Below are 26,643 nucleotides of genomic sequence, written 5' to 3'. Positions count from 1 at the left end.
CTGAGAGTTTGGGGAAGGAACCAGAGGCTATTCTTGGGGGTGCCCAAAGGGTGGACTAAATATTTGCCCTAAATTACCCAGTGACACTTCAGCTGCTGTTTGCAAACTATTTGAAGTTGAGAACCAACTGTGATTTTCCCCTTTCTCTTTCCTCCAAAGTCCTGCAGAGCTCTACACATTTTATCTAGAAAAAGTGAAAATAATCACACTATTTGGGGATGCCTTGATAATTTCACGAAAGCATTTCTAGAGAAACTCTGGGTTGGCACCTCTTCCCTGGGGGGTACCCACAGTGAGTCAGGTGATGGGGACTGTGGTTATCCAGATGTGAATAGTACTAAGGCAGGTCCCCTCACTGGTAAGCCATCTTCCCAAGAGAGGAACAGACTCAAATGAAGTCCTGGGAGTCTCTGAACCTCTGACCTTCTTCCTCCAGCCACCAACTGCTGTCCCCAAGGAAATGGTGTCCAAAGAGTCCCACTTTGGCAACCAGCCGGAGCCTGTGCAGGAGGAGCCCAAGACCCACCTCCTGAGCATGACAGTCCGGAGAGGCCCACGGAGTAAGTGCCTCTCTTCCATTCAGCTGGTTCGCTGGTGCTTGTTAATTGCCTACTGTGAGTTCAGCACAGAGCAGTATGGGGAATTTTTATGGGTGTTATTTTTCATGCATTGCCACTGCTGCTCCACTCACTTTATCCCAACTTGGTGAGTGACTTTCTAGGTTAATCCCTGCCAAGGAGATGGGACACATAGCTTCAGAATGTGTTTCTATAACCACATAATATTCTTTGGATGCTTGTCCCCTCCAGATCTGAAATGTGACCTTCAGTGTTAGAGGTGGGGCCTAGGGGGAAGTGTTTGGGTCATGAGGGCACAACTCATTAATGGCTTGGTGTTATCCTCTAGTAATGAGTGAGTTCTTGCTCTGTTCGCTCATTGGAGAGCTGGTTGTTAAAAAGAGCCTGGGCAGGCCACACACAGTGGCTCACGTCTATAATCCCAGCACTTTGGAAGGCTGAGACGGGTGAATCACCTGAGGTTGGGAGTTCAAGACAAGCCTGACCAACATGGAGAAACCCCATGTCTACTAAAAATACAAAAAAATTAGCCAGGTGTGGTGGCACATGCCTGTAATCCCAGCTACTTGGGAGGCTGAGGCATGAGAATTGCTTGAACCTGGGAGGCAGAGGTTGCAGTGAGCCGAGATCGGGCCACTGCACTCCAGCCTGGGCAACACAGCAAGACTCTATCTCAGAAAACAAACAAACAAAAAAGAGCTGGAATCTCCTCTCCTCTCTCTTGCTTCCTTTCTCACCGTGCGACACACCTGCCTCCCCTTCCCCTTCTGACATAAGTGAAAGCTTCCTGAGGCCTCACCAGAGGCAGATGCTGGCACCATGCTTATTGTACAGTCTGCAGAAAAGTGAGCCAAAATAAACCTCTTTTCTTTATAAATTACCCAGTCTCAGATATTCCTTTAGAGCAATGCAAAATGGACTAACAGTACATAAGTTAGGGAGTGTTGATTAGAATAGAAATTAAATATGCCGAAACTCAAAGGAAGATGGAATTGTTAGGGAAGACGTATGTGTTAACGTAGTGAGGCTTGAATCAGATGTTTGGAAGAAATGAGGGAGGTTTCTGAGGCTGCTGGTGACCCTACCATTGAGAACACCTACACTTCTCCCCCTATACACGCCTCTTCTTCTTCCCCAGTACAATGAACATCATGAATTACCTGCTCATTGTAGGGAAAATGACCACCCTTCAGGCATTGCTTTTCTTGAAAAGTGGATCAGACAAGAGGAAAAGTAGTTACACTTTTTAATTGTTACATAATTGTTAGGCTGTTTTCCCTATGGCAAAGTTGGGAAATAAGTAACTGTTGGAAACTAGAGGACTTTGGAAGCAAGTTGACTCTTAGATTGGAAAAATGTGGTTCTAATCTAAGAGCAGTGATACAATGAGAGCTGTTATGAATTAATAAAAACAGAACGAAAATGTATCTCAGATGGCTGTTTCTTTTTCTAAATGCTCAAAAATGTTTATTACCAAGGATTACAACTTGTCATTTCAGGCTGCCATAACAAAATACCATAGACTGGGGGGCTTAAACACCCAACATTTGTTTTCTCATGGTTCTGAAGGCTGGACATCTGAAATCAGGGTGCCAGCATGGCCGGTTTCCAGTGAGGTCCTTCCTTCTGGCTAGTTGGTGGCCACCATCTTCCTGTGTGCTCACATGACCTCTTCTGTGTGCCTGCATTGGGGGATGGGGAGGCTCTAGTGTCTCCTCTTATAAGGACACTAATCCTAATCCTATCAGGGCCCCTTACTAATGATCTCATTCAACCTTAATTACCTCCTACAGGGTCTATCTCTAAATGCAGTCATACTGGGGGAGGAGGCTTCAACATACAAATTTTCAGAGGGCGAACACAATTCAGTCCTTAGCACAACTATTGGATATTTAATTATTTTAAAATGAAGGGAAAAACTGCCAGAAGAGCTGGCCACCAGTCAAGGCTCTGTGACATAAAAAGTGGATTATTTTCTAATCTCTAAAATGAAGAAGATACTGTCCACTGTCACCATGGAGATGATCTATCCATTATTCCCTTCCCCCACAAAAGGCACTATTTCTGAATTGGGGAATGGAGAGGTATGGAATGGACAGAAGGCTGAGACCTGCCTCCTGGAGCCACACCATGACCAGCCAGTGTCTGGGAAGCCCTGGGTGGAGCTGGAAGCTCCTGATGAATTGGCAGCACTGATGAACCAAGACTAAGAGAAAACATCCCCAGAAATGAGGGGTGGAGCACATGGTGGATAAGGAGCCTGTGGAGCCAGGCATCTGTCAGAAATGAGAAGTCAAAGCCAGCAGACAGAGTCAAGAGAGCAGAGGAAGTATTATACCAGTGGCATTAGAGCAGGAGACAGACAAGTAAAAAGGAATGACGAGTGCTGGGAGAAACGGCAGAGCGCAGGACTGCCCTAGGCAGGCAAGGGTAGCAAGGGAGGTGACAGAAGAATGGAGCCTCCACATACGGAGGAGTCTGCATGGGCAATTGTAGGGTGAGGAGGATTCCAGATTCAGGGCTTGGAAACACACAGATGTATGTGCAGAAAACATAGAGGGGGTCGAGAGCAAGGTAGAAGCCGCCATGTGCTTTATGACCCAGTCGTGGAAATCACCTATCAGTGCTTTCAACATACTTGTTAGAAGCATGTCCCTAAATCCAGCCCACATTTAAGGGGAGGAAATCAGCCTCCTTCTTTTGAAAGAAAGAGTGTCAAAGAATGTATGGACATTTTTACTACCACATTAATTTTTCTTTAAAACTCTTCTTTATCTCACTTTTCTACTCAGAAATCTATTATATTACATTACATAAAATCCATACTCTCTTATTTATTCCAGGCTCTAAGACCTTATGCAATTGGGCCCCTTCCAGTTGTATTTTTCAGTCTTTTCCAGTGTGCTCCACTTTGATTGACTCCTTACTGGCCTCTGAATGCCTCATGACCATCTGAGCATTCCTGGGCTTTGGTTCCCACTTAAAGAGAGTTCTCTACTTAAGCTTGTGATTGTAAAGGCAATTGAGCTGTTCCAGTTAAGACCGTGGGAGACGACTTAGACAACTGTGGGTACCAGTCTCTACCTAGCTCACTCCCTTGGGCAAGTTCTCCAACCTCCCTAAACTTTAGTTTCCTTATTTGTAAAATAGGAACAATAATAGATTGGGTGAACACTGCCACAGAATTTATACTCCAGTTGTGGGAGGGATGAGAGGAAAAAAGAGAAAAACAAATGAAGTAAACTAGATAAACATAGAGTATAGCAGGTATGAGAAGTGCCGAAGAGAAAGATAAAGAATAAGCTGGCAGGACTGCAGTGGGAGTGAGAGGATGAAGTGCATTTGTGAAAGGAAATGAGTGATCGCCAAGGGGAGAATGTTCCAGGCAGTGAGTGGTCTTAAGGCAGGAATGTGCTTGGGATGTTCAGCAACAGCCAGGGGGCAAGGGTGGTGGAGAGTGAACAACAAGGAAAAGGAAAAAAATAAAATCAGAAGGGAGGAGGGGAATTGTACCCAGCCTAGTGGGCCCTTAGACTTCTAATCCGAATTAGATGAGCGTCATTGAAGGGTTCAAGCCCAGGACTGATATAATCAGACTTAAGGCTGAAGGCTGCTGTGCTGAGAGTAGACTTTAGAAGGAGCAAGGGCAGAAGCACAGAGACCAGGTAGAGGCCAACAGCAAAAATCCAGGTGGGAGTTACTGAGGAATGGGACTAGTGGGTAGTGGAAGGGGACAAAAGAGTGTGGGAAATCTGGGTATTTAGAAGGTTAGAGACAGACAGTTATATTTCTTGATTGAACAAGAATTATGAAAGCAGGAAGGTTGTCTCCATGGTTTTTGACTTGAGCTATTGGGAAAATGGAGTTGCCATTTTCCCAATAGAGTTTCAGAGAAAGAAAAGATGGCAGAAAGGGCAGGTTTGAAGGTAGAAATTGAATAGACATGCAAAGTTGAGATGGCTGTTGAATATCCAAGTGGACATGAATGTATGGATATAGGGATCTGGTGGTTGGGGAGAGGTGGAGAGTGGAGAGGGATTCCCTGACCTTCTATCTAGAATGTCCCTTTCCCACCTCTGTCCTCTTTCCTCTCAGCTGGTTCTATTTTCTTTCAGAGCACTCATCACCTCCTGGCATTTTCCAATCAGCTGACTATCTTGATCATTAGAAGGAAAGGTCCCTGAGAGCCAGACTTTGTCTACTGTATTAATTGCTTATTCCCCAGTGCAATATTTGGAGCTTGATAAACATATGTTGAAAAACTGCCATGGGCATAACAACAAATGCTCAAGACAGGGTCCTGCCTCTGGTAATCATCATTCTACTCACTATCTCTATCAGATCAATTGTTTTAGCTCCCACATATGAATGAAAACATGTACTAGTTGTCTTTCTGTGCCTGGCTTTCTTCACTAACATAATGTCTTCCAGTTCCATCCATGTTGCTGCAAACTGCAAAATTTCATTCTTTTTTATGGCTGGATAATATTCCATTGTGTATATGTAGCATGCTTTCTTTATCCATTTATCCACTGATGGATACTTAGGTTGATCCAATATCTTAGCTGTTGTGAATAGTGCTGCAATAAAAACAGGAGTTCAGATATCTCTTTGATATACTGATTTCCTTTCTTTTGGATATACACCCAGCAGTGGGATTTCTGGATCATAGGGTAGTTCTATTTTTAATTTTTTGAGAAACCTTCATATTGTTTTCCATAACAGCTGTACAAATTTACATTCTCACTAACAGTATACAAGCATTCCCATTTCTCTGCATCCTTGCCACCATCTGTCATTTTTTGTCTTTTTGATGAAAGCCATTTTAACTGGAGTGAGATATCTCATTGTGGTTTAATTTGCATATCCCTCATGATTAGTGAATTTGAGCATTTTTGCATATACCTGTTGGCCTTTCGTATGTCTTCTTTTGAGAAATGTCTATCAATGTTTTTTGCCTATTTTTAATGAGATTATTTATGTTTTATCTGTTGAGATATTTGAGATCCTAGTATATTCTGGATATTAGTCCCCTTTCAGAGGAGTTATTTGCAAATTTTTTCATATCTATTGAAATGATTCTGTCGTTTTTCCTTCATTCTGTTGGTATGATGTATGACTTTATTGATTTGCATATATTGAACTATCCTTGCATCCCTGAGATGAATCCTACTTGATCATGAAGAATGATGTTGTTAATGTATTGTTGAATACAGTTTGCTAGTATTTTGTTGATGATTTTTGCATCAGTGTGCATCAGAGATACTGGCTTGTAGGGTTTTTTTGATGTTATGTCTTTGTCTGGTTTTGGTATCACCATAATACTGCCCTTGTATCCTAAGTTTGGAAGTATTCCCTCCTCTGATTTTTGGAATAGTTTGAGTAGGATTCATAATAGTTCTTCTTTAAATGGTTGGTTGAATTCAGCAGGGTAGCCGTCAGGTCCTGGGCTTTTCTTTGAAGATAAACACTTTTTATTACTGCTTCTATCTCATTACTTGTTTTTTGTCTATTCAGATTTTATATTTCTTCATGTTTCAATCTTGGTAAGTTGTATATGTCTAGAAATGTATGCATTTCTTCTAGCTTTCTAAAAGAAATGTATTGGCATATAGTTGCTCATAATAGTTTCTAATGATCCTTTGAATTTCTGTGGTATCAGTTGTTATGTCTCCTTTTTTGTCTCTGATTTTATTTATGTGGGTCTTCTCTTTTTCTTAATCTGGCTAAAGTTTTGCCGATTTTGTGTAGCTTTTCAAAAAACAACTTTTCATTTCATTGATCTTTTCTACTTTTTATTAAGTCTCACTTTCATTTATTTCTGCTCTGATCTTTATTATTTTTCCTCTACTAATTTCAAGTTTTGATGTGCTCTTGATTTTGTGTGTCTTTAAGATGCATTGTGATGTCGTTTATTTAAAACCTTTCTATATTTTTTACGTAGGTATTTATTGCTATAAAATTCCCTTCTGGTAATGCTTCTGCTAGACCCCATAGGTTTTGGTATGTTGTGTTTCCATTATCATTTGTTCCAGTCAATTTTTTTTTAATGTCATCATTAACCCAATTGCTGTTCTGGAGCATATTGTTTAATTTTTATGAATTTGTGTAGTTTTCAGAGTTTCTCTTGTTATTGATTTATAGTTTTATTTTATTGTGGTTAGAGAAGATACCTGATATGATTTCAACTTTTTTGAATTTTTTGAGACTTGTTTTGTGGCCTGAGATATAGTCTCTCCTTGAGCATATTCCATGTGCTGAAGAGAAAAATGTGTGTTCTGCAGCTGTTGGATGAAATGTTCTTTAAATCTCTGTTAGTTTCATTTGTTTATTTGTAGATTAAGTCCAATATTAGTTTGTTGATTTTCTCTCTAAATGATCTATCCAATGCTGAAAGGGGGTATTAAGATTCTCAACTATTATTAATGGGAGACTTTTGCATTGGCATTTAGCTCTAATAATATTTGCTTTATATATCTGGGTGTCCCAGTATTGGGTGCATATGTATTTACAGGTATTATATCCTCTTGCTGAATTGACCCCTTTATCATTGTATAATGATCTTGTCTCTTTTTACAGTTTTTGTCTTGAAATCTATTTTATCTGATATACATACAGCTAGTCCTGCTCTTTTTACATTTCCATTGTATAGAATAACTTTTTCCACCCCTTTATTTTCAGTCTGTGTGCATCTTTACAGGTGAAGTGAATTTCTTATAGTAGCATATAATTGGCTCTTGTTTTTTTTTTTTTTTTTTCTTTTTTAATCTTTTTAATCCGTCCAGTCAATCTAAGTCTTTTGATTGGAGAATTTAGTCCATTTATATTCAACATCATTATTCATAGGGAGGGACTTACTACTGCCATTTTCTTATTTGTTTTCTGGTTGTTTTGTTAGTCCTCTATTCCTTTCTGTCTTCTTCCTGTCTTTCTTAGTGTATAGTGATTTTCTCTGGTAGTATGTTAAAAATTTTTTGCTGTTTATTTTTCTTTGTACTTGTTACAGGTTTTTGCTCTGTGGTTACCATGAGGCTTGCAAATAACATCTTATAACCAGTTTTTAAGCCGATGACAACTTAACTCTGATCACAATGAAAAGAAAATAAGAAGCAAAAACTGAAAAACTCTCTATTTTAACCCTGTCTCCCCCGCTGCTTTTTTATTTTTTGTTGTCTCTACTTATATATTTTTGTACTGTCTATCTCTTAACAAATTGTAGTTATTTTTGATAGGTTTTCTTTTAGTCTTCAGGCTAAAGATATGAGTGATTTAAACACCACAATTACAGTGTTAGGGTATTCTGTATTTGTCTGTGTGCTTATGTGACTTTTATACCTTCAGATTTCTTGTTGCTCATTAGCATTCTTCTCTTTTAGATTGAAGAACTCCCTTTAGCATTTCTTGTAAGATAGGTCTGGGGATGATGGAATCCCTTGGCTTTTCCTTGCCTGGAAAAGTCTTTATTTATCCTTTATGTTTAAAGGATAACTTTGCTGGATATAATACTCTAAGTTGGAAGTTTTGTTTGTTTCTTTGTTTGTTTCTTTGTTTTCTTTAGCACTTGGAATATATCATCCCATTCCTTCATGACCTATAAGGTTTCCACTGAGAAGTCTGCTGCCAGATGTATCAGAGCTACTTTATATGTTACTTGTTTCTTTTCTCTTATTGCTTTTAGGATCCTCTCTTTGTCCTTGATTTTTGAGAGTGTGATTTTTATAGATCTCGCAGTAGTCTTAGGGGAGTTGAATGTTTTGGTGTTCTTTGACATTCTCATACCTGGATGTTGATATCTTTCTCTAAGTTTGAAAACTTGTTATTATTTTTTGAATAAATGTTTTACCCTGAGCTCTTTCTCTACATCGTCTTTATGGTCAATAATTCTTAGCTTTTGCCTTTGGGGCTAGTTTTTACATCTTGTAGGCATATCTCATTCTTTGTTATTTTCATTTTTCTTCTCTGACTGTGTATTTTCATAGAGTCTGTCTTTGAGCTTACTAATTCCTTCTTCTACTTGATCAAGTTTGCTGTCAAAAGACTCATGCATTTTTCAGTTTGTCAGTTGAATTCTTCAGTTCTAGAATTTTTGCTTGATTTTTAAAAATTATTTCAATCTTTTTGTTAAATTTCTCCATGTTATCTTGAAGGTCCATTGCAAGACAAAGTTCTTACAGACAACTATTCTGAATTCTCTATCTGAGAGGGCACATATCTCTATCACTCCAGGAATGGTCAGTGCCTTATTTAGTCTGTTTGGTGAGGTCATGTTTTCCTGGATGTTCTTAATGCTTGCTCATGGATGTCTGGGCATCAAAAAGTTAGATATTTATTCCAATCTTCATATTCTGAGCTTGCTTGTAGCCATCCTTTTTAAGAGGGCTTTCCAAAAACTCAAAGGGGGTTGAATGTAGTTATCTAAGCCTGAGGCCACTGCAGCTGTTTCAGTACTAGGGGAGCCCTAAGTCCAATAACACTGCAACTCTTGCACATTTCTAGAACACAGTTTTGATAAACTTAGGGAAGATAAGAGAGAATTCCCTTGGTTCCTAGGTGAGGTCTCTTGCTCTCTTCCCTCACTTTCCCCAAAGCAGGAATCTTTCTCTGCACTGGGCTACCTAAAGTTGGGGGAGGGTAATGTGGGAATTCTTGTGGCCACCACAGCTGGCACCTTGCTGATCACACTTGCTGGGTCACATCTGAATGCTACAGGCTCTCAGGCTAGCATGGAACTGGGCTTGCCCACAACCCACAGCCACTACTGGCTGGCTGCCATTGTTGTTTATTCAAGGCCCAAGACAACTTTAGTCAACAGGTAGTAGATCCTGCCAGGACTGGGTATATCCCACCAGAGCAGCAGATTCCCATCTGGCCCAAACTGGGTCTGGAAACACTTTTCAGGAGCAAAACCCTGGAATCGAGGACTTCAGGAACCTGCCTCATGCTTTATTTTACTGTGGCTAAGCTGGTACCCGAATTGCAAGACAAAGTCCTCTGTACTCTTCCCTCTCCTTCTTCCAAGTGGAAGGAGTCTCTCTCCACACTGCACTACCTGGATTTAGGAAGGAGTCACGAAGCACTCCCATAGTTGTTGAAGCTGATGTTTCACTTGGGTGCATGCCAAACCCAGTCCCTCTGAGATCAGCATGGCACCAGGGCTTACCCAAGGACCGCAGTCTTTGTAGCCTGACTGCCACTGCAATTTATTTAGAGAAGTAGACGATTTTAGTCAGCAGGTCATGAGGCTCGTCAGGACTCGGGTTTTTCCTACTGGGAAGAGGGGAGGATTCCCCTCTGGCCCAGGATTGATCTAAATGCTCCCTCCATGGGCACCAGCAGAATTCTGCTCAGTATTGTGTTACACTGTGTCAGCACAGCACTGAGTTCCAATGCAAAGTCCCACACTCACTTCACTCTTCCTCTTCCAAGTACATAGATTCTTTCTCTGTGCTGTGCTGCTTGGGCTTGGGGGAAGGGTGGTGCAGGCAATGCAAGACTGCCCTTCCTACCCTCCTCAATGCATCTTTCCTTGTTATTATGTTAATACTAGATACTGTGATCACTCACCTGATTTTTTGGTTCTTATAATGCTATTTTCTTGCACAGATAATTGTTCAATTTGTTGTTCCTAAGGGAGGGATACTTGCACAGAAGTTTTTAAGTTTGGTATAGCCCCATTTGTTTATTTTTGCTTTCATTGCCTGTACTTTGGGTGTCACGTCCAAGAAACTATTGCCAAATTCAATGTCATAAAAATTTCCTTTTTCTTCTAGAAGTTGTATAGTTTTAGGTATTATGTTTAGATCTCTCATTCATTTTGAGTTAATTTTTGTATATGATATAAGGTAAGGGACAAACTTCATTTTTTTTCCATGTGCATTTCCAGTTTTCCCAAGATCTTTTGTTGAAGACTGCTCTTTCCCCATTGAGTGGTCTTTACACTCTTGCTGAAGGTCATTTGACCATTTACTCAAAGGTTTATTTTCAGGGTTTCAATTCTATTCTGTTGGTCTATATGTCTGCCTTTTACTAGTACCAAACTGCTTTGATCACTGTCGCTTTGTAATATGTTTTGAAACCAGAAAATGTGAAACCTCCAATTTTGTTCTTCTTTTTCAAATTTGTTTTAGTTCTTTGTGGTCCTTTGATACTGAATAAGAATTTTAGAATGAATTTTTCTATTTCTGAAAAAAAAAAAAAGCCATGGGGATTTTGATAGGGATTGCATTGAATCTGTAGATAATTTGGGGGTAGTACTGACATTTTAAAAATATTAAGTCTTCCAATCTATGAACACAGAATGTCTTTACATTTATTTGTGTCTTTAATTTCTTTATTTTTTATTTTTATTTTTTTATTTTTTGGAGACTGAGTCTCCATTCTCTGTCACCCAGGCTGGAGTGCAGTGGCCAGATCTCAGCTCACTGCAAGCTCTGAGTTTACGCCATTCTCCTACCTCAGCCTCCCGAGTAGCTGGGACTACAGGCACCCACCACCTCGCCCAGCTAGTGTTTTTTTGTATTTTTTAGTAGAGACGGGGTTTCACTGTGTTAGCTAGGATGGTCTCGATCTCCTGACCTCGTGATCCACCCATCTCGGCCTCCCAAAGTGCTAGCTTGAGCCACCGTGCCCAGCCTCTTTAATTTCTTTTAGCAATTTTTTATAGTTTTGAATGTACAAGTTCTTTGTCTCCGTGGTTAGATTTATTCCTAAGTATTTTATTCTTTTCTATATTATTGTAAATGGAATTGTTTTCTTGATTTTGTTTTTGGATTGCTCATTTTTAATGTATACAAATGCAACTGATTTTTCTGTGTTGATTTTATATCCTGTAGCTTTGCTGAATTATTTATTAGTTCTAAATTCTTTATTAGTTCTAACAATGTTTTTGTGGAATCTTTAGGATTTCTATATACAAGATCATGTCACCATGAACAAAGATAATATTATTTCTTCCTTCTCAATTTGGATGGCTTTCATTTCCTTTTCTTGCCTAATTGCTCTCAGACTTTCAGTACTCTGTTAAATAGAAGTGGTAAGAACAGGCATTCTTGCCTTGTTCCTGATCTTACAGAAACAGCTTTCAGTTTTTCACCACTGAGAATTGTGTTAGTGATGGGCTTTTTGTATTGCCTTTATTTTATTGAGGTAGTTTCCTTCTATACCTAGTTTGTGGAGTGCTCTTATCACGAAAAGCCATTAAATTATAAAAAGCATTATCAAACGCCTTTTCTGCATCAGTTGGGAAGATCGTGCACTTTCTGTCCTTCATTCTGTTAATGCAGTGTATTACATTTACTGATTTTCAAATGTTGAGCCCATTCTTGCACTCCTCTCCCCTTTTTTACATGTTAAGGGGACAGTCGCATGTTTGGAAGCATGCTGCAGGTTAAGACTTGGTAACCTGAGCTAACATTAATACTCTATAAATGGATCATGAAGCTCTTTCTCATGACCAGCTTATAAACACTGCTTACTTTACGTGAGGTTTCCAAGGTGGAGCCTCAGATTCAGTAGTCTCCTCAGCCACAACAAGAAAGTTTTTGCTCACAGATGGGTGCTGAGAAAGCTATGGGACTTTTTAAACTTGTATGGTTCAATTTTATTTTTCTTCTTTAAGCACTTACTGGTTTACCTGAGGCTTTTACCCTCACAGAGTAGGGGATGGAAGCAGTGATAAACAGACAGACAGGCAAACAGATGATGAATCTGACATCTTGAACTCTGAGAACTTAAGACCGTGTTCTGAGTTAGGCAAAAAGTTTGCAGGCATTGTGCTAAGGTCTTTACATTCATTATGTTATTTAAATCTCAGAACAGTCCTACTGTCAGGCATTGTTTCATTTATTAGGAGACTAAAGTCCAGAGAAAACCAACAGCCAGAAGTGGTGAGGCCAAAATTCAAACTCCAATATGTTGACATCCAAACCTATATTCCTAATTGCTGCACTCCAGCATCATTCCATAGCTTCAGACTGAACCCTCTTTGATCTTTGGAGCTGATGGTTTACAGTTACCCATGGAAGGTACAATGGCAATGCTATGACCCAGCCAGCACTGTCAACAGTGAATCCAGAAACCCACAGAGGAATCTTAACATGGTGCATGAAGCAAATTTAGAGTGTTCACCAGATCGATAATCTGACTGTGCTTCATTTTTTAAAAAACAGAATGATACTCAGGTAGACCATCTACCTATCTCTGCCTCCCTAGAACAGCCTGTTTCCTGTTTGGGGTTTTCATTTATTTGTTTGTCTTATTCTAACTATTCATCTCTCAAAAATCAATATATACATGTCACCCCCTTTGGAAAACATCCCCTATTCCCCAGAGTAAGCTGAGTAGATATTTTCTTTGCTCCCATGGCCCTTGCACCTGAGTGAGTATCCAGAGGCATCTTTTCATTGGTACGCCTCCTGCCCTCCTTCACCAAACTAGCAGTCCTTGAGGGCAGAGCCTGACTTTCAGCTCTGCTTAGCATAGTGCTGGCATGCAGATGGCACTCTGAGTGAACAGTATCTCCAAGTGACCTTTCTGCTTTTCCCTCTAGGCATTGCTCTGCTTTAGGTGTGCTTACTTACCACCATGCCCATTGTGTCTTTTCAACCAAGTCTGCTCAAACATCTGGATCCACATGTTTGATTACTCCTTTGACCTTTTACTTCCCAAACTTCTCATGAGTCTGGGCTGCCCCTCAGTGATACCAGCCCAGGCCCTCACCTTGAACCTGTGACCCTCTGTCCTACAAGGCTCCAAGTATTGTCAACGTCAGGCTGCATTTAGAGACGCAGAGACCAGCACCCCTAACCTATGGCCTCACATACTGCTTCGGGCACATGTCTGGAGGCGCCACCTCCCTAATGAACCACACCACAAACCCATGCAGTGAAAGCTTGGCTTCTAATCTGCTCTTCAAACATATATATAGTCATGACATTCCAAATAAAGAAAGCATTTCACTGAATGTGGAATAGTTCCAAATAAAATAAACATCTAGTTTAAAAGTACACACATTCCCCCATGATTTCATCTTGCACCATCTCTTGAGGGAGTAACTATCACACATTAAGTAGTTTCTTAGGAACATAAATTTCTTCATTACTACCATCTGTTTTCCATTCATTCATGTTAGTTTCTCTGATTAAACCATCATTTCGGAGCCAATTTGTCAGTATTGGTGGAAAAGAAAGTTCAGAATCCAGTGAAATATGATGTAAATGAAAGGAAATAAAGTGTTTATTTTAGGTATACTTTTTAATAGTCATGAGGACCTGGAGAGACTGGCCTGGGGTGGCGGAGAATGTTATAAGGCACAGCATGAGACAAAGAGGGAAGCTGCCTGAAGGAGCCGGGCCTTGGGAGTTACCTTAGTGCCTACCAGCTGGAGAATGGGATGAACATTCTAGTCCAAGGATGCACACTGGAGAATGTAGGAAATGTCAAGACGTTCACCAACGCTGCCGTTCACTACCTCACACAGTACTGGGAAGACTAAATTAAAGTACTAATACGTATAAATAAATATTACCTATTGTTAGTTATGAGGAAAGCCAAGGCCGCAATTACTCTGTACTCAGTCCTAATTCCCTACCCTCCTTTAAAGCGAACAAACAAAAAAACAAAAATTCTTTAGAGCAAAATTCTTTCAAACTCATTTTTTCTCATTTTTGTCTCCAGTCTTCTCTTGAAATCACTCCAGTGTAACTCACACACCCACCCGTTTATTGAAAATGTCCTTGCCAAGGTGACCAATGACTCACACATTTGCTAAATTCAATAGTCAGTTCTTTATGTTACTTGACTTTCACAGCATTTGATGGCGCTCACCATTCTCTCCTGCTTTTGCACTTGGCTTCCAGGACTCCACTTGCCTGGTTTTCCTTCTGCCCCACTGGCTGTACCTCTTTCTCCTTTGCATGTTCTTATTCACATCCCGACGACTCCATGTTGGAGCACCCTAGGCTCAGTGCTTGGCTTTCTTATCTTTATCAATATTCGATTATTGTTGTCATCTCAAGACTTTAAATTCAATCTATATACTGACCAGTTCCAAATTTTTATCTCCAGCGTGGACTTCTTCCAGACTAAATATGCAACCACATACTCAACATCCACTTTTGCACATCTAATAAGACAACCCATATCTTTGGCTTACTGAAATATAACTTACATACCATAAAATTCACCCATTGTTAGTGTACAATTTAAGGAATTTTTGGCAGATATATAAACGTGCAATATCACACTACAATCCAGTTTTAGAATATTTTTATCACCCCAAAAAGTTCCTTTGTGCCTATTTGCTTCCACTCCTAGCCCTAGCTCTAGGCAAACACTGATCTGGTTTTTATTCCTGGAAGTGTGTCTTTTCTGAACATTGCATGTAAATGGAATCATACAATATGTAGTGATTTGCACCTGACCTCTTTCACTTAGCATAATGATTTTTGAGATTCATAAATATTATAGCATGTATCCACATTTCAATTTCATTTCTTTGGTTGCTGAATTATATTTCATCATACGGACACACTACATTTTGTTTATTCATTCACCTGTTGAGGGACATGTGGATTATATTCAGTTTGGTGGTATTATCCACAGTGTCGCTGTGAACACTTGCAACATGTCTTTGTGTAAACTTATGTTTCCATTTCTTTTGGGAGGATTCCTAGTAGTAGAATCTCTGAGTCATATGATAAACTTATGTGTAGCTTTTTAAGAAACTGTCAATACACTTTTCAAAGTGGCTGCATCATTTTACTTTTCTGACAACAGTGTATGAAAGTTCCAGTTTCTCCACATCTTTTCCAACACTTGGTATTATCTGTCTTTAATTATACCCTTTACAGTAGATGTATAGTGGTGTCTTGTGCTTTTAACTTGCACTTCCCTCATGATTAATGATTTGAGTATTTTTTCATATTCTCATTAGCCATTTGTATATCTTCTTAGTAAAATGACTATTTAGTTTGAGACAAGAGTCTCACTCTGTCACCCAGGCTGTAGTGCAGTGGTGCAATCTTGGCTAACTGCAACCTCCACCCCCTGGGCTCATGTGATTCGCTTGCCTCAGCCTCCTGAGTAACTAGGATTACAGGTGCTCGCCACCACACCCAGCTAATTTTTGTATTTTTAGTAGAGACAGGGTTTCACCATGTCAGCCAGGCCGATCTTGAACTCCTGACCTCAAGTGACCCACCCACCTGGGTGGTGTGAGCCACCACACCCAGCTATTTTACATTTTTTACTCATTTATTAATTGAGTTGTCTTACTAGAGAGTTGTAAAAATTCTTTATGTATTTTAGATACAAGTACTTCATCAGATAACATAATTTGAAAATATTTTCTCCAAGTCAATGGCTTGTCTTTTCATTTTCTTAATGGTGTCTTTGAAGTACAAAAGTTTTAAATTTTGATAAACTCAAATTTATTATATTTTTATTACAGATTGTGCTTTTGGGGTTGTATCTAAAAATTATTTGCCCAACTCAAAGTTATGAAAATTTTCTCCCATGTTTTCTCCTAGAAATTTTATAGTTTTAGCTCTTACATTTCTCTAGATCTATTATGTATTTTGAGACAACTCAAATTTTACTTAACTGAAACTGACCTTCTGATCTGTTTCTATCAATCCAAACCTGTTTCTCCTAGAGTCATCCCACCTCATTAAATGGACTTTACATTTTTTTTCTATTGCTTGGGTCAAAAACTTGGAGTCATCCTTAACCCCTGTCTTTCTGTCTGCCCACATCCTATCTACCATCAAATCCTGTTTGCTCTACCTTCAGAATAGATCTAATGACTACTTCTTACTCTCTCCACAGCTACCACCCTGATCTAAGCCACTTTCACCTCTCATCTAGAATACTGCAGTAGCCTCCTAACTGATCTTCTTGCTTCCATTCTCAACCTTCATTTTCAACCCAACAGCCAGAGTGGTCCTATGAAAATAAAGTCATGTCACTTCTCTGTTTAAACCTTCCAATGGCTCTCACTCAACTCAGAGTTAATGCCATTTTTTTTTTTTTTTCAGCACAGGGGACTTTATTGATGGTACACGACAAAGTGGGGCACCCCAGGCTCCTCCCTCTTCAGGGGGTCTGCATGGAAATTGTGAGGAGGGGAGATTCTCAGTGAGGTGGGGGACTGAGGGCGGCAGGGACTCCTCAGCAGCTGAGGGCCTCTGTCTTCCTTTCGTGCTCTCGCTGGGTTTGGTGGTCCAGGGATCTTACTCCTTGGAGGCCATGTGGGCCACTACTCTGTTGCTATAGCCAAATTCATTGTCATACCAGGAAATCAGCTTGACAAAGTGGTCGTTGAGGGCAATGCCAGCCCCAGCATCAAAGGTGGAAGAGTGGGTGTCACTGTTAAAGTCGGAGAAGACAGCCTGGGTGCTCAATGTAGCCTAGGATGCCCTCGAGGGGGCCCTCTGATGCCTGCTTCACCACCTTCTTGATGTCATCATATTTGTTAATGCCTAATTATTTAGGATGACCTATGTGGTTGCGTTTCCCCTTACTTCTGTGACCTAATATCTACTATTCCATTCCCTCAATTTTTGGGTTCCCCATTTCTGCTCTGGCCTCACATCAGGCTTAGCTCTATCTTAGAGTCTTTGCATCAGTTAGTACTACTTGTACCTGAAATTCTCATCCCCTAGGTGTCTACATGGTTTGATCCCCCTCTTTCTTCACCTGTTCTTATCTCACCTGGAGGCCCTTACCTGGCCACTTTATTTATTTATTTATTGGGACAAAGTCTAGCTCTGTTGCTCAGGCTGGAGTGCAGTGGTGCAATCTTGGCTCACTGCAACCTCTGCCTCCTGGGCACAGCCATCCTCCCACCTCACCTAGCTAATTTTGAGACTACAGGTAGCTAGGACTACAGGTGTGCACCACCATACCTAGCTAATTTTTGTGGAGGCAGCATTTTACCATGTTGCCCAGGCTGGTCTCAAACTCCTGAGCTCAAGCAATCTGCCTGCTTCAGCCTTCCAAAGTGCTGGGATGACAGGCTTGAGTCACTACGCCTGGCCTACTCTATTTAAAACTGCAATTCACCCCTCCCTCCTGGCCCTCCTTATCCCCTGATCCTGTGTTATTTGTCTCTACACTTAATATCACCATCTGACATACTAACTACAGAACTTGTTTGTGGTCCATCTCCCCTACTGGCATACACTCTCTATGAGGGTGGAGGCATTCATTTGTTTTGTTCACTGCCCCATCCCTAGTACCTTGAACACATAACAGGTGCTCAAAGAATATTTGTTGGTTGAATGATTGAAGAGTCAAGACAAGATTCTGTAATCCAGCATTTCCAAAACTGGAGTTTGTAGAATACTAGTATCCTCTTAGAAATGAACTGCTCCAAAAAAAGACTTCAACTTGAGAAACTTTTCATATCATTTCTACTCTTGGAAATTCATGAAGTTTGTTCTGAGACTACACACACTTCACCCAGCATTTCTCACACAGTTCTTGGTCCTCCTGAATACCTGTTAATATTTTTTTCCACTCTGTAGAAGACAATGTGGAAGACTCAATCCTAAGTAGAATCTCCATGTCAAAATATATCTGTGATATTCTTGACAACTCTCAGAGTCTCTGAAAGTCCTGTTTGGAGCCTCATGCCCTGTGGACCAACACAACAGCATGAGAGCACCAAGTCTTGTCCAGGCTGATGGTCCCCAAGTCTGCACCATCTGCTGAAGCACAAAGAAGAGGAAGGGGCACCAGACAGGGCCAGGATCCCAAGACCACACATGAGAAAGAGACGCATGTGCCAGAGCAAGGGTTCCTGAGTTTTCAGCTAACATAAAATGAAAATGCTGGTGGGACTCGGAAAGAGTGAGCCTGGGAGAACTAGCAAAAAAGACAGTGATCAGAGAAGTCCCTCCAGAGCACCTCAGCAAATGTGAACTATCAGCAGTGCTGGGGCTCATACAGGGACAGCCAATTTGTTCTCAGCCCATTTTGACTTTCTTTTTATGTAGTGACACTTTCACAAGTGATACTGGTCTATTTCATAAAAGTTAGAAAATCAAGAGAAAAAATCAATGACCTACTTTCTTAAATTCTAGTTACAGCCACCAATAGGTTTTTGGACCCTTTTTTTGCCCTGGGTAAAAACCTGCCTGACAGTAAAGTTGTGTCCTATGTACCCAGAGCATTAGTTGTGGCTTACAGGCTATCCTAGGGTCTTGCATCAGATTGTCCACTAATTACATTTTTAATCCTCAAAATTTGAAAGTTTTAATTAGTGTGAATCAACTACATGCTTTGATTGACAACATACAGTTACAATATGTAACAGGGTGAAGCATATATAAACTTAAAAACAAAGAATGGTGACTTCACAAATTATCTATTTTTTTAATTTTCTTTCAAACTTTTATTTTAGGTTCAAGGGGTACATGTCAGGTTTGTTACATGGGTAAACTGCATATTGCGAGGTTGGTATACAGATCATTTTGTCCCCCAGGTAATCAGCATAATATCCAATAGGTAGTTTTTCAACCCTCACCTGCCTCCCACCCTCCACCTTCAAATAGGCCCAATGTCTATTGTTTCTTTTTCTTTTTTTGGAAGACAGAGTCTCATTCTGTTGCCCAGGCTGGAGTACAGTAGCATGATCTCAGTTCACTGCAGCCTCCACCTCCTGGCTTCAAGTGATTCTCCTGCCTCAGCCCCCCCATGTAGCTGGGATTACTGGCACATGCCACCCCACTCAGCTAATTTTTGGTATTTTACTAGAGACGGGGTTTCACCATGTTGCCCAAGCTGGTCTTGAACTCCTGAGCTCAGGCAATCCTCCTGCCTCAGCCTCTCAAAGTGCTAGGATTACAGGCATGAGCCACCATGCCCAGCCTCTATGTTTCCTTCTTTGTGTCCATATGTAGCTCAATATTTAGCTCCCACTTACAAGTGAGAACATGCGGTATTTGGTTTTCTGTTCCTTCATTAATTCGCTTGTGATAATAGCCTCCAGCTCCACCCATGTTGCTGCAAAGGACATGAATTCATTCTTTTTTATGGCTATGTAGTATTCATGATGTATATGTACTACATTTTCTTTATCCAGTACACCACTGATGGGCACCTACGTTGATTCCATGTATTTACTATTGTGAATAGTACTGTGATGAGCATGTGAATACATGTGTCTTTATGGTAGAATGATTTATATTCCTTTGTGTGTAATGGGATTACTGGGCCAAATGATAGTTCTATTTTAAGTTCTTTGGGAAATCGCCAGATTGCTTTCCACAGTGGCAGAACTAATTTACATTCCCACCCGCAGTGTATAAGGGTTCCCTTTTCTTCTCAACTTTGCCAGCATCGTTATTTTTTGACATCTTAATATAGTAATGGCCATTTTCACTGGTGTAAGATGGAATCTCATTGTGATTTTTATTTGGATTTCCCTAATTATTAGTGATATTGAGCATTTTTCAAATGTTTGTTGGCCACAAGTACGTCTTCTTTTGAAAATTATCTGTTCACATTCTTTGCCCATTTTTCAGTGAGGCTGTCTGTGTTTTGCTTATTGAATTGTTTAAGTTTCTTATAGGTTCTGAATATTAGACCTTTGTCAGCTGCATAATTTTCTCCCATTCTGTAGGTTGTCTGTTTGCTCTGTTGATAGTTTCTTTTGCTGTGCAGAAGCTCTCTAGTTTAATTAGGTCCCACTGGTCAATTTTTGTTTTTGGTGCAATTGCTTTCGGAGACTTCATCATGAAGTCTTTGCCAGGGCCAGTGTCCAGAATGATATTTCCTAGGTTTTCTTTTAGGGTTTCTAAAGTTTTAGGTTTTACATTTAAGTCTTTAATCCATCTTGAGTTGATTTTTGTATATGGTGAAAGGAAAGAGTCTTCTGCATATGGCTAGCCAGTTATCCCAGCACCTTTTATTGAATAGGGAGTCCTTTCCCCCATTGCTGTTATTGTAAGCTTTGTTAAAGATCAGATGGTTGCAGATGTGTGGCTTTATTTCTAGAAAGAGAGGAAGTCACACTATCTCTCTTCGCAAGTGACATTATTCTATACCTAGAAAACCCCATAGTCGGCGGAGTGTGGTGGCTCACACCTGTAATCCCAGCACTTTGGGAGGCCAAGGCGGGCGGATCACGTGGTCAGGAGATTGAGACCATCCTGGCTAACGTGGTGAAACCTCATCTCTACTAACAATACAAAAAATTAGCTGGGCATGGTGGCGGGCACCTGTAGTCCCAGCTACTTGGGAGGTTGAGGCAGGAGAATGATGTGAACCCAGGAGGCAGAGCTTGCCGTGAGCCGAGATCACACCACTGTACTCCAGCCTGGGTAACAGAGTGAGACTCCATCTCAAACAAAAAAAGAAAAAGAAAAAGAAAACCCCATAGTCTCTGCCCAAAGGCTCCTAGATCTGATAAACAACTTCAGCAAAGTTTCACAATACAAAATCAATGTACAAAAATTAGTAGCATTTCTGTATACCAATAATGTCCAAGCTGAGAGCCAAATCAAGAATGCAATCCCATTCACAATAGCCACACAAAGAAAAAGCGCCTAGAAATACAGCTAACCAGGAAGGTGAAAGATCTCTACTAGGAGAATTACAAAGCACTGCTGAAAGAAATCAGAGATAACACAAACAAATGAAAAAACATCCCATTCTCATGGATAAGAAGAATCAATATTGTTAAACTGGACATATTGCTCAAAGCAATTTAACATTCAGTGCTATTCCTATCAAACTACTGATGACATTTTATACAGAATTAGAAAAAAACTGTTATAAAATTCATTTGGAAGGAAAAGCGAGCCCAAATAGCCAACATGATCCTAAGCAAAAAGAAGAAAACTGGAGGCATCAGACTGCCTGACTTCAAACTATACTGCAAGGATACAGTAACTAAAACAGCATGGTATAGGTACAAAAACAGGCATACAGACCAATGGAACAGGCTAGAGAGCCCAGAAATACATTTTTCCTCTCAGCCCTGTTATTCTCCCATTTTTGCTACTGAAGTCAAGCTGGCTTTTGCCCCATGCTCTTCCTACCCCCTTTTCTCTATATTTTATAGTCTATCCTGGAATTTTGCATTAGGGAAAGATAATTTTGTGGTGAGGTTTGAGCATTTTTAATGGAGAAGCAGAAGTAAAAGGTAGTTCAGGCCTGTGTCCCTGTAACTCTTTTTTCCACTACCCCTGCAATAATTATGGAAATACTAGGTTTTCCTTGCATATTTTTAAGTTGACATAAATTATTATCATACTTTTAAATATTTGCCAAAGATTTAGAGGAATTACCAAAATGTTTTCCAGAGTAGCTACAGCAATTTATATTCCTACCAGCACAGAAATTTTAAATTATCCACATCCTTGTCAACACTTGTTATTATCTCTCTTGTTTATTATACTCATCCTATAGGGGTGAAGTGGTACCTAATTGCGGTTTTGGTTTCCATTTTCCTAATGACTAATGATGTTAAAGATCTTTTCGTGTGCTTGTTAGCCCATTGTACTTCTTTCTCAGAGAATGCCTATTCATGTGTTCTGCACATTTTAAAAGCAGGATCTTTGTGGTATATGTCTTATATGTCAATAAAACTGTTTTTAATGAAAAATGTAGGTGAGGCATCGGAATTCTGGATCACATCAATTTGTGGACATAACATGAGAGGAACAGAAAATTATCTGAAATGAAATGCCTGTTTGTTAGGAAAACATGGTTGTGTTTTCTGAGGGATCAGGTATAACTGAAGTGCTTAGGAGAAAAATGGAGAGTGTCCACTACTTTACCAAGCCTGAAAAGAGAAATAACTGGGGAACAGTGAGTATGGGTGATAGGAAAGAGGAGAGAGAGTGCAGAGAAGATCTGAAAGCCATTTCAAACATAAGGCTCACGTAGCCTTGGGGTTAATGGGTTTGCTAGGCAGCAAGAGCAACATTGCTGAACATCTAGCCTCTTGCTGTGTCTGATGAAAAACATCACTTTGCCAAAGAAATCCACATTTCATACTACATTGACATTATGTATATATTTTTAATGGAATGTCCTAAAATTCTGTCATTATCCATAAGTTCCTGTATGCCCTCAAATCACATCTTAATTAAAAAAAAATTTTCATCAGACTTTGCATTTGATGCTACAGAAACTTTATTCATGTCAGGTTTTCTTAGCTGGGTCAAAGGGCCATTTTCTGAATATGCCTCTTTTTGTAAATGTGAAATCAAGCCCTTCCTCGAGCCTGGCAGATCAGTTCTCACCTGCAGGGCTTGAAAGGGAGATCCAGTTCGAGGTCATGTAGCTGATTAGTAATGGAGTGGAGCAACTGACAATAAATTAGAAGAAAAATGTTTAATGAGGGTTGTCTTAGTATTTCCAGCTGTTTAAAGAAACCCTGTTTGCCATATTCTACCAAGACAAAAATGAAAGTACTTAACCCCATTAGCTCTGATGTCAAAAGGAGTGAACTGGTACCTTTGGCTTCCATGGATGTCATGTTAGTAATACTATCTTTTTTAAAAAGTCTTCATCATTACTGTTTTCAAACAAATGAAGATTACATTCTTCTTGTTTGAAATACCTTTTTAAGTGTAATATCCCTCACACCATCATGGTTCCTTTCTATGTTGTTCCTTCACTGATCTAATACTACAAAAACCGAGTTCAAAAGTCCCCCAATACGTTTCTTGCTCTCAGCTGGTCACAGTCTAGTTGGGAAGATGACATGCCATCAGCTAGTTGTACAGACCTGATTTGTAAATCTTTAAATCCTTTACATGTCTTTTACTAGCACAGATTTTAAAAACAAAATCAGTAAAAAGATCAGTGGTTGCCAGAAAGTAGAGGGGAGGGAGGGCTGAACGGGTGGAGCACAGACGATTTGAAGGGCAGTGAGACTACTCTGTATCATTCGATCATGCTGGATACGTATCATTATAGCTTTATCCAAATCTGTAGAATATACAGCACCAGAACTAAATCCCCAGGCAAACTATGGATTTTGGGTGATTGATGCGTCAATGTATGTTCATCAATTGTAATGAATGTGCCACTCTCGTGGAGGGTACAAGCATCAGGGAAACTAAGCATGTTGGGACTGGGATATATGGGAAGTCTCTGCAACTTGCCCTCAACTTTTTTGTGGACCTAAACTGCTCTAAAAAATAACGTCTATTAAAAGTGATAAATTTCATAATTTCAAAAAAGAATCAGGCAAGAGCTACTTTTTATGGTTTCAAAAATTGTCAATGTTTTTTAAACTAATAATAAGACTACTTCAGTTTCTTTATTCAGAAGAGATAGTGTTTAATAAAATATCTTGTCTCTCTTTTAAAGAATAATTCATAAAATTGTTCTAGTAAACCATGTACAAGTAATAACTGTTTTATGTAAACTAAAAAAAACCCTGAATTTTTTAAGGGGGTGTAAATAAGATTATTTTTCATGTTCATAAAAACTTATTAGTTTTGAAAAAGGCTTCTCACTGGTGGTGGAGGGGGTTGGTGACAGGGACAGTGGCACAGTAAATGGTCAGCCAGAGGAAAGCATTGGCAAGAAGCACGGGTTCAGTCTAGAAGCCCCTGTTTACCCACTCAGGCATTCCACACACGCTTAGTGATACTTACAGTGTGCCTTCCCTGCGTGGCTGGGGACATTAGAACCTGGAGAGGAAACGGGTACTAATCAAATAGCCTAACAAATGCAATCATGTGTCATTTAATGACAGGGATACATTCTGAGAAACGCATAGCTGAGTGATTGTATCATTAAGGGACCATGATAAAGCATACTTACACAAACCTAGGTGTGGTATATATATCTGTATTTTTTAAATATGGAAAACCAAATGTCCCAGCATCATTACTGACTATCAGTTATTTCTCCTACTCGATCTGCAAAGCCAATATCAGGTGCCATAGATCAGATCTCTACATATTCTCCATTATAATCCTATGGGACCACCATTGTATATGGGGTCTGCCATTGACCAAAACTTCTTTGTGCAGTACATAACTGTATATAAATTCAAAATGTGACAGATGAAGGAAGTCTCATGACTCTGTGCATATGTCACAGGAACATAATCTACCATAGTTATATTATCTTTAAAACGAAAAATGACTTGATTTTAAGTGAGTTTTAAAAGAATGCCAAAAATTTTTATTAAGCTAATGGAGATTCTCTTAAAGAACTCTGAACCTCAACACATGCATGCCAGACTCTAATCATTACCATAAATATTTCATGCCTCCATACAGGCATTAAGTGATAGTCGGGGGCATGATATAAGTCGTATTTTATAGCTTTCTATCACACATATGGAAGAAGGCACAACCCAAGAAACAGAGTGGCTGTGCTGCAGAAATGGGCGTTGAGGTGGTGTCTTGGCTTGCATAAAGCAGGCTCAGGAGGAACCTGCAGACCTGTTATCTTTGCCTTCTCTCTGCCACTTTTCCTCCTAGCTCTCTTACTTTCACTTGCTTCCTTCCTCCCAAGATAGTGTCATTGTCTACAAGTGTGAGGATCCTTCTCTCCTCAGGAAACTCCTTTCTTAAAGCTTCAGCACTCACCATGGTTGAAAGCCTTCCCAAGCCTTTACTGTTCAGTCTGGCCCCGTCCCAGAGCTTGGTGTCCTGAACAAGCACCGCAGACTCATCTGGCCCTAGACAAATTCACTCCGACACCTCCCAGTCTGACTTCCCCCTCTCATTTTTCTTTCTCAGCAGCATCAAACTCCTTGTGTTGAAACCTCAGATTCCCTCACTTTTTCCTTATTCCTCTATACTGGGGTCCTCCAGGTTGAGTGTGTGTTTAAACTCCCTGGTTGTCTGGGCTGTACCTCCAGGTTTTAGAGTATGCCTGAAAATCTGTGTATCTAAAAAGTTCCCAGAAGATACTACTGCTGCCGCTGCTACTGATCATTTTTCCATACCTACCAATCGCCACTAGGCCCTATTGTATTTTCCCTTGTGTGGCCTGTCTTACTGACTCACACTGACCCCCTTTCCTTCCTAACTCATACCAGGGCATCCTGGCTGGGGTCCCTGGCACCTCACCCACTCCACCCCAACCATCCTGTGGTGCAGCTTCTGAAAACACTGCTTGCATTCACGTCCTCCTCCCTGCACATTCTTCACGACATCCACACTGCTTAGGGAATATACCCGAGACACCTTAATGTGACATCAGAAGCTTTCCCTAACTTGACCCCAAAATCCTTTTGTAATCTTGAGTCCTTCTTCATCCTAGTAGAGACACTCTGCTCCACCCATGCTAACATTCTGTTCCCCAAAGACTCCATTTTACTTCCACCTCTTTTGTAATGGTTTAGAGAATTGGGGAATGTGGGACTGGGACCAAATCCCAAGAATTCCACATCCTAGGTGTGTGATTGTAGAGCCATTTATCACACAGGGCTGCAGAGCCTTCATCTTTGTGATACTTGGTGATCATAATACCTTGGGTACTCCTCACAAAGACAGCAGAAAAACTGTTGAGAAATGCATTTGATGCAGGTATCACAGAACCTGGCACACAATAGCTGCCTGATAGTTCATTATATTTATGGGTAAATTCAATAAGATATACAAAATGTATATTGTCTCTATGATAGCCCAGGGCTAGGTCTGGGCCTCTAGAAAAGGTTTCTCTGATCAAAGATACCAGTGCAATTGACAGTTAAACCCGGAAACCCCAAACTCATTAGCCAACCATTCACCTGACAAGCCTGTTTCTCAAATCAACAAATGTGAGAGCCTTTTCCCAGTGGCAATTGAATTGGTAAGTATTCGTGTGCCTTGAACAGTCAAGTGTCATTCATTTCATTCTTAGTTAAGTCAAGATGACAGTGCCAGGCAGGACTGAGGTTTTGGCTCTCAGTTTCAGAAAAGCCAAGACATGTACTTACTATGTCAAAAGGATGGTTGTCAGCATGGTCTCATGTTTGCTTATGTGAAGTTCTAAATGTGCCAAATAAAATTATGTTCTCTTATTTCTTTTTAAATTTAATCTTCCCTTTTGTGGGGAGAGAATTGTTTTAAAGTAATTTTCCTTTTTCTTTCCTTATTTTCTT

The 26,643-nt window shown here is 40.1% G+C and overlaps 1 protein-coding gene across 1 annotated transcript in view; it reads left to right on the top strand.

Moving 5' to 3' along the window:
* CC2D2A (coiled-coil and C2 domain containing 2A) overlaps positions 1–26,643 on the top strand; it is a 134,845-nt gene that overhangs the window by 10,622 nt on the left and 97,580 nt on the right. The window contains exon 4 of the mRNA XM_010358116.2: positions 437–560. Within this exon, the coding sequence (XP_010356418.1) occupies positions 437–560 (124 nt within the window). The remainder of the gene's footprint in view (positions 1–436; positions 561–26,643) is intronic.

The sequence above is a fragment of the Rhinopithecus roxellana genome, chromosome 2, assembly GCF_007565055.1.
Source record: "Rhinopithecus roxellana isolate Shanxi Qingling chromosome 2, ASM756505v1, whole genome shotgun sequence".
Taxonomy (NCBI): domain Eukaryota; kingdom Metazoa; phylum Chordata; class Mammalia; order Primates; family Cercopithecidae; genus Rhinopithecus; species Rhinopithecus roxellana.
Note: the sequence above shows the minus strand (reverse complement) of the source record. Positions and strands in the feature narration are given on the sequence as shown.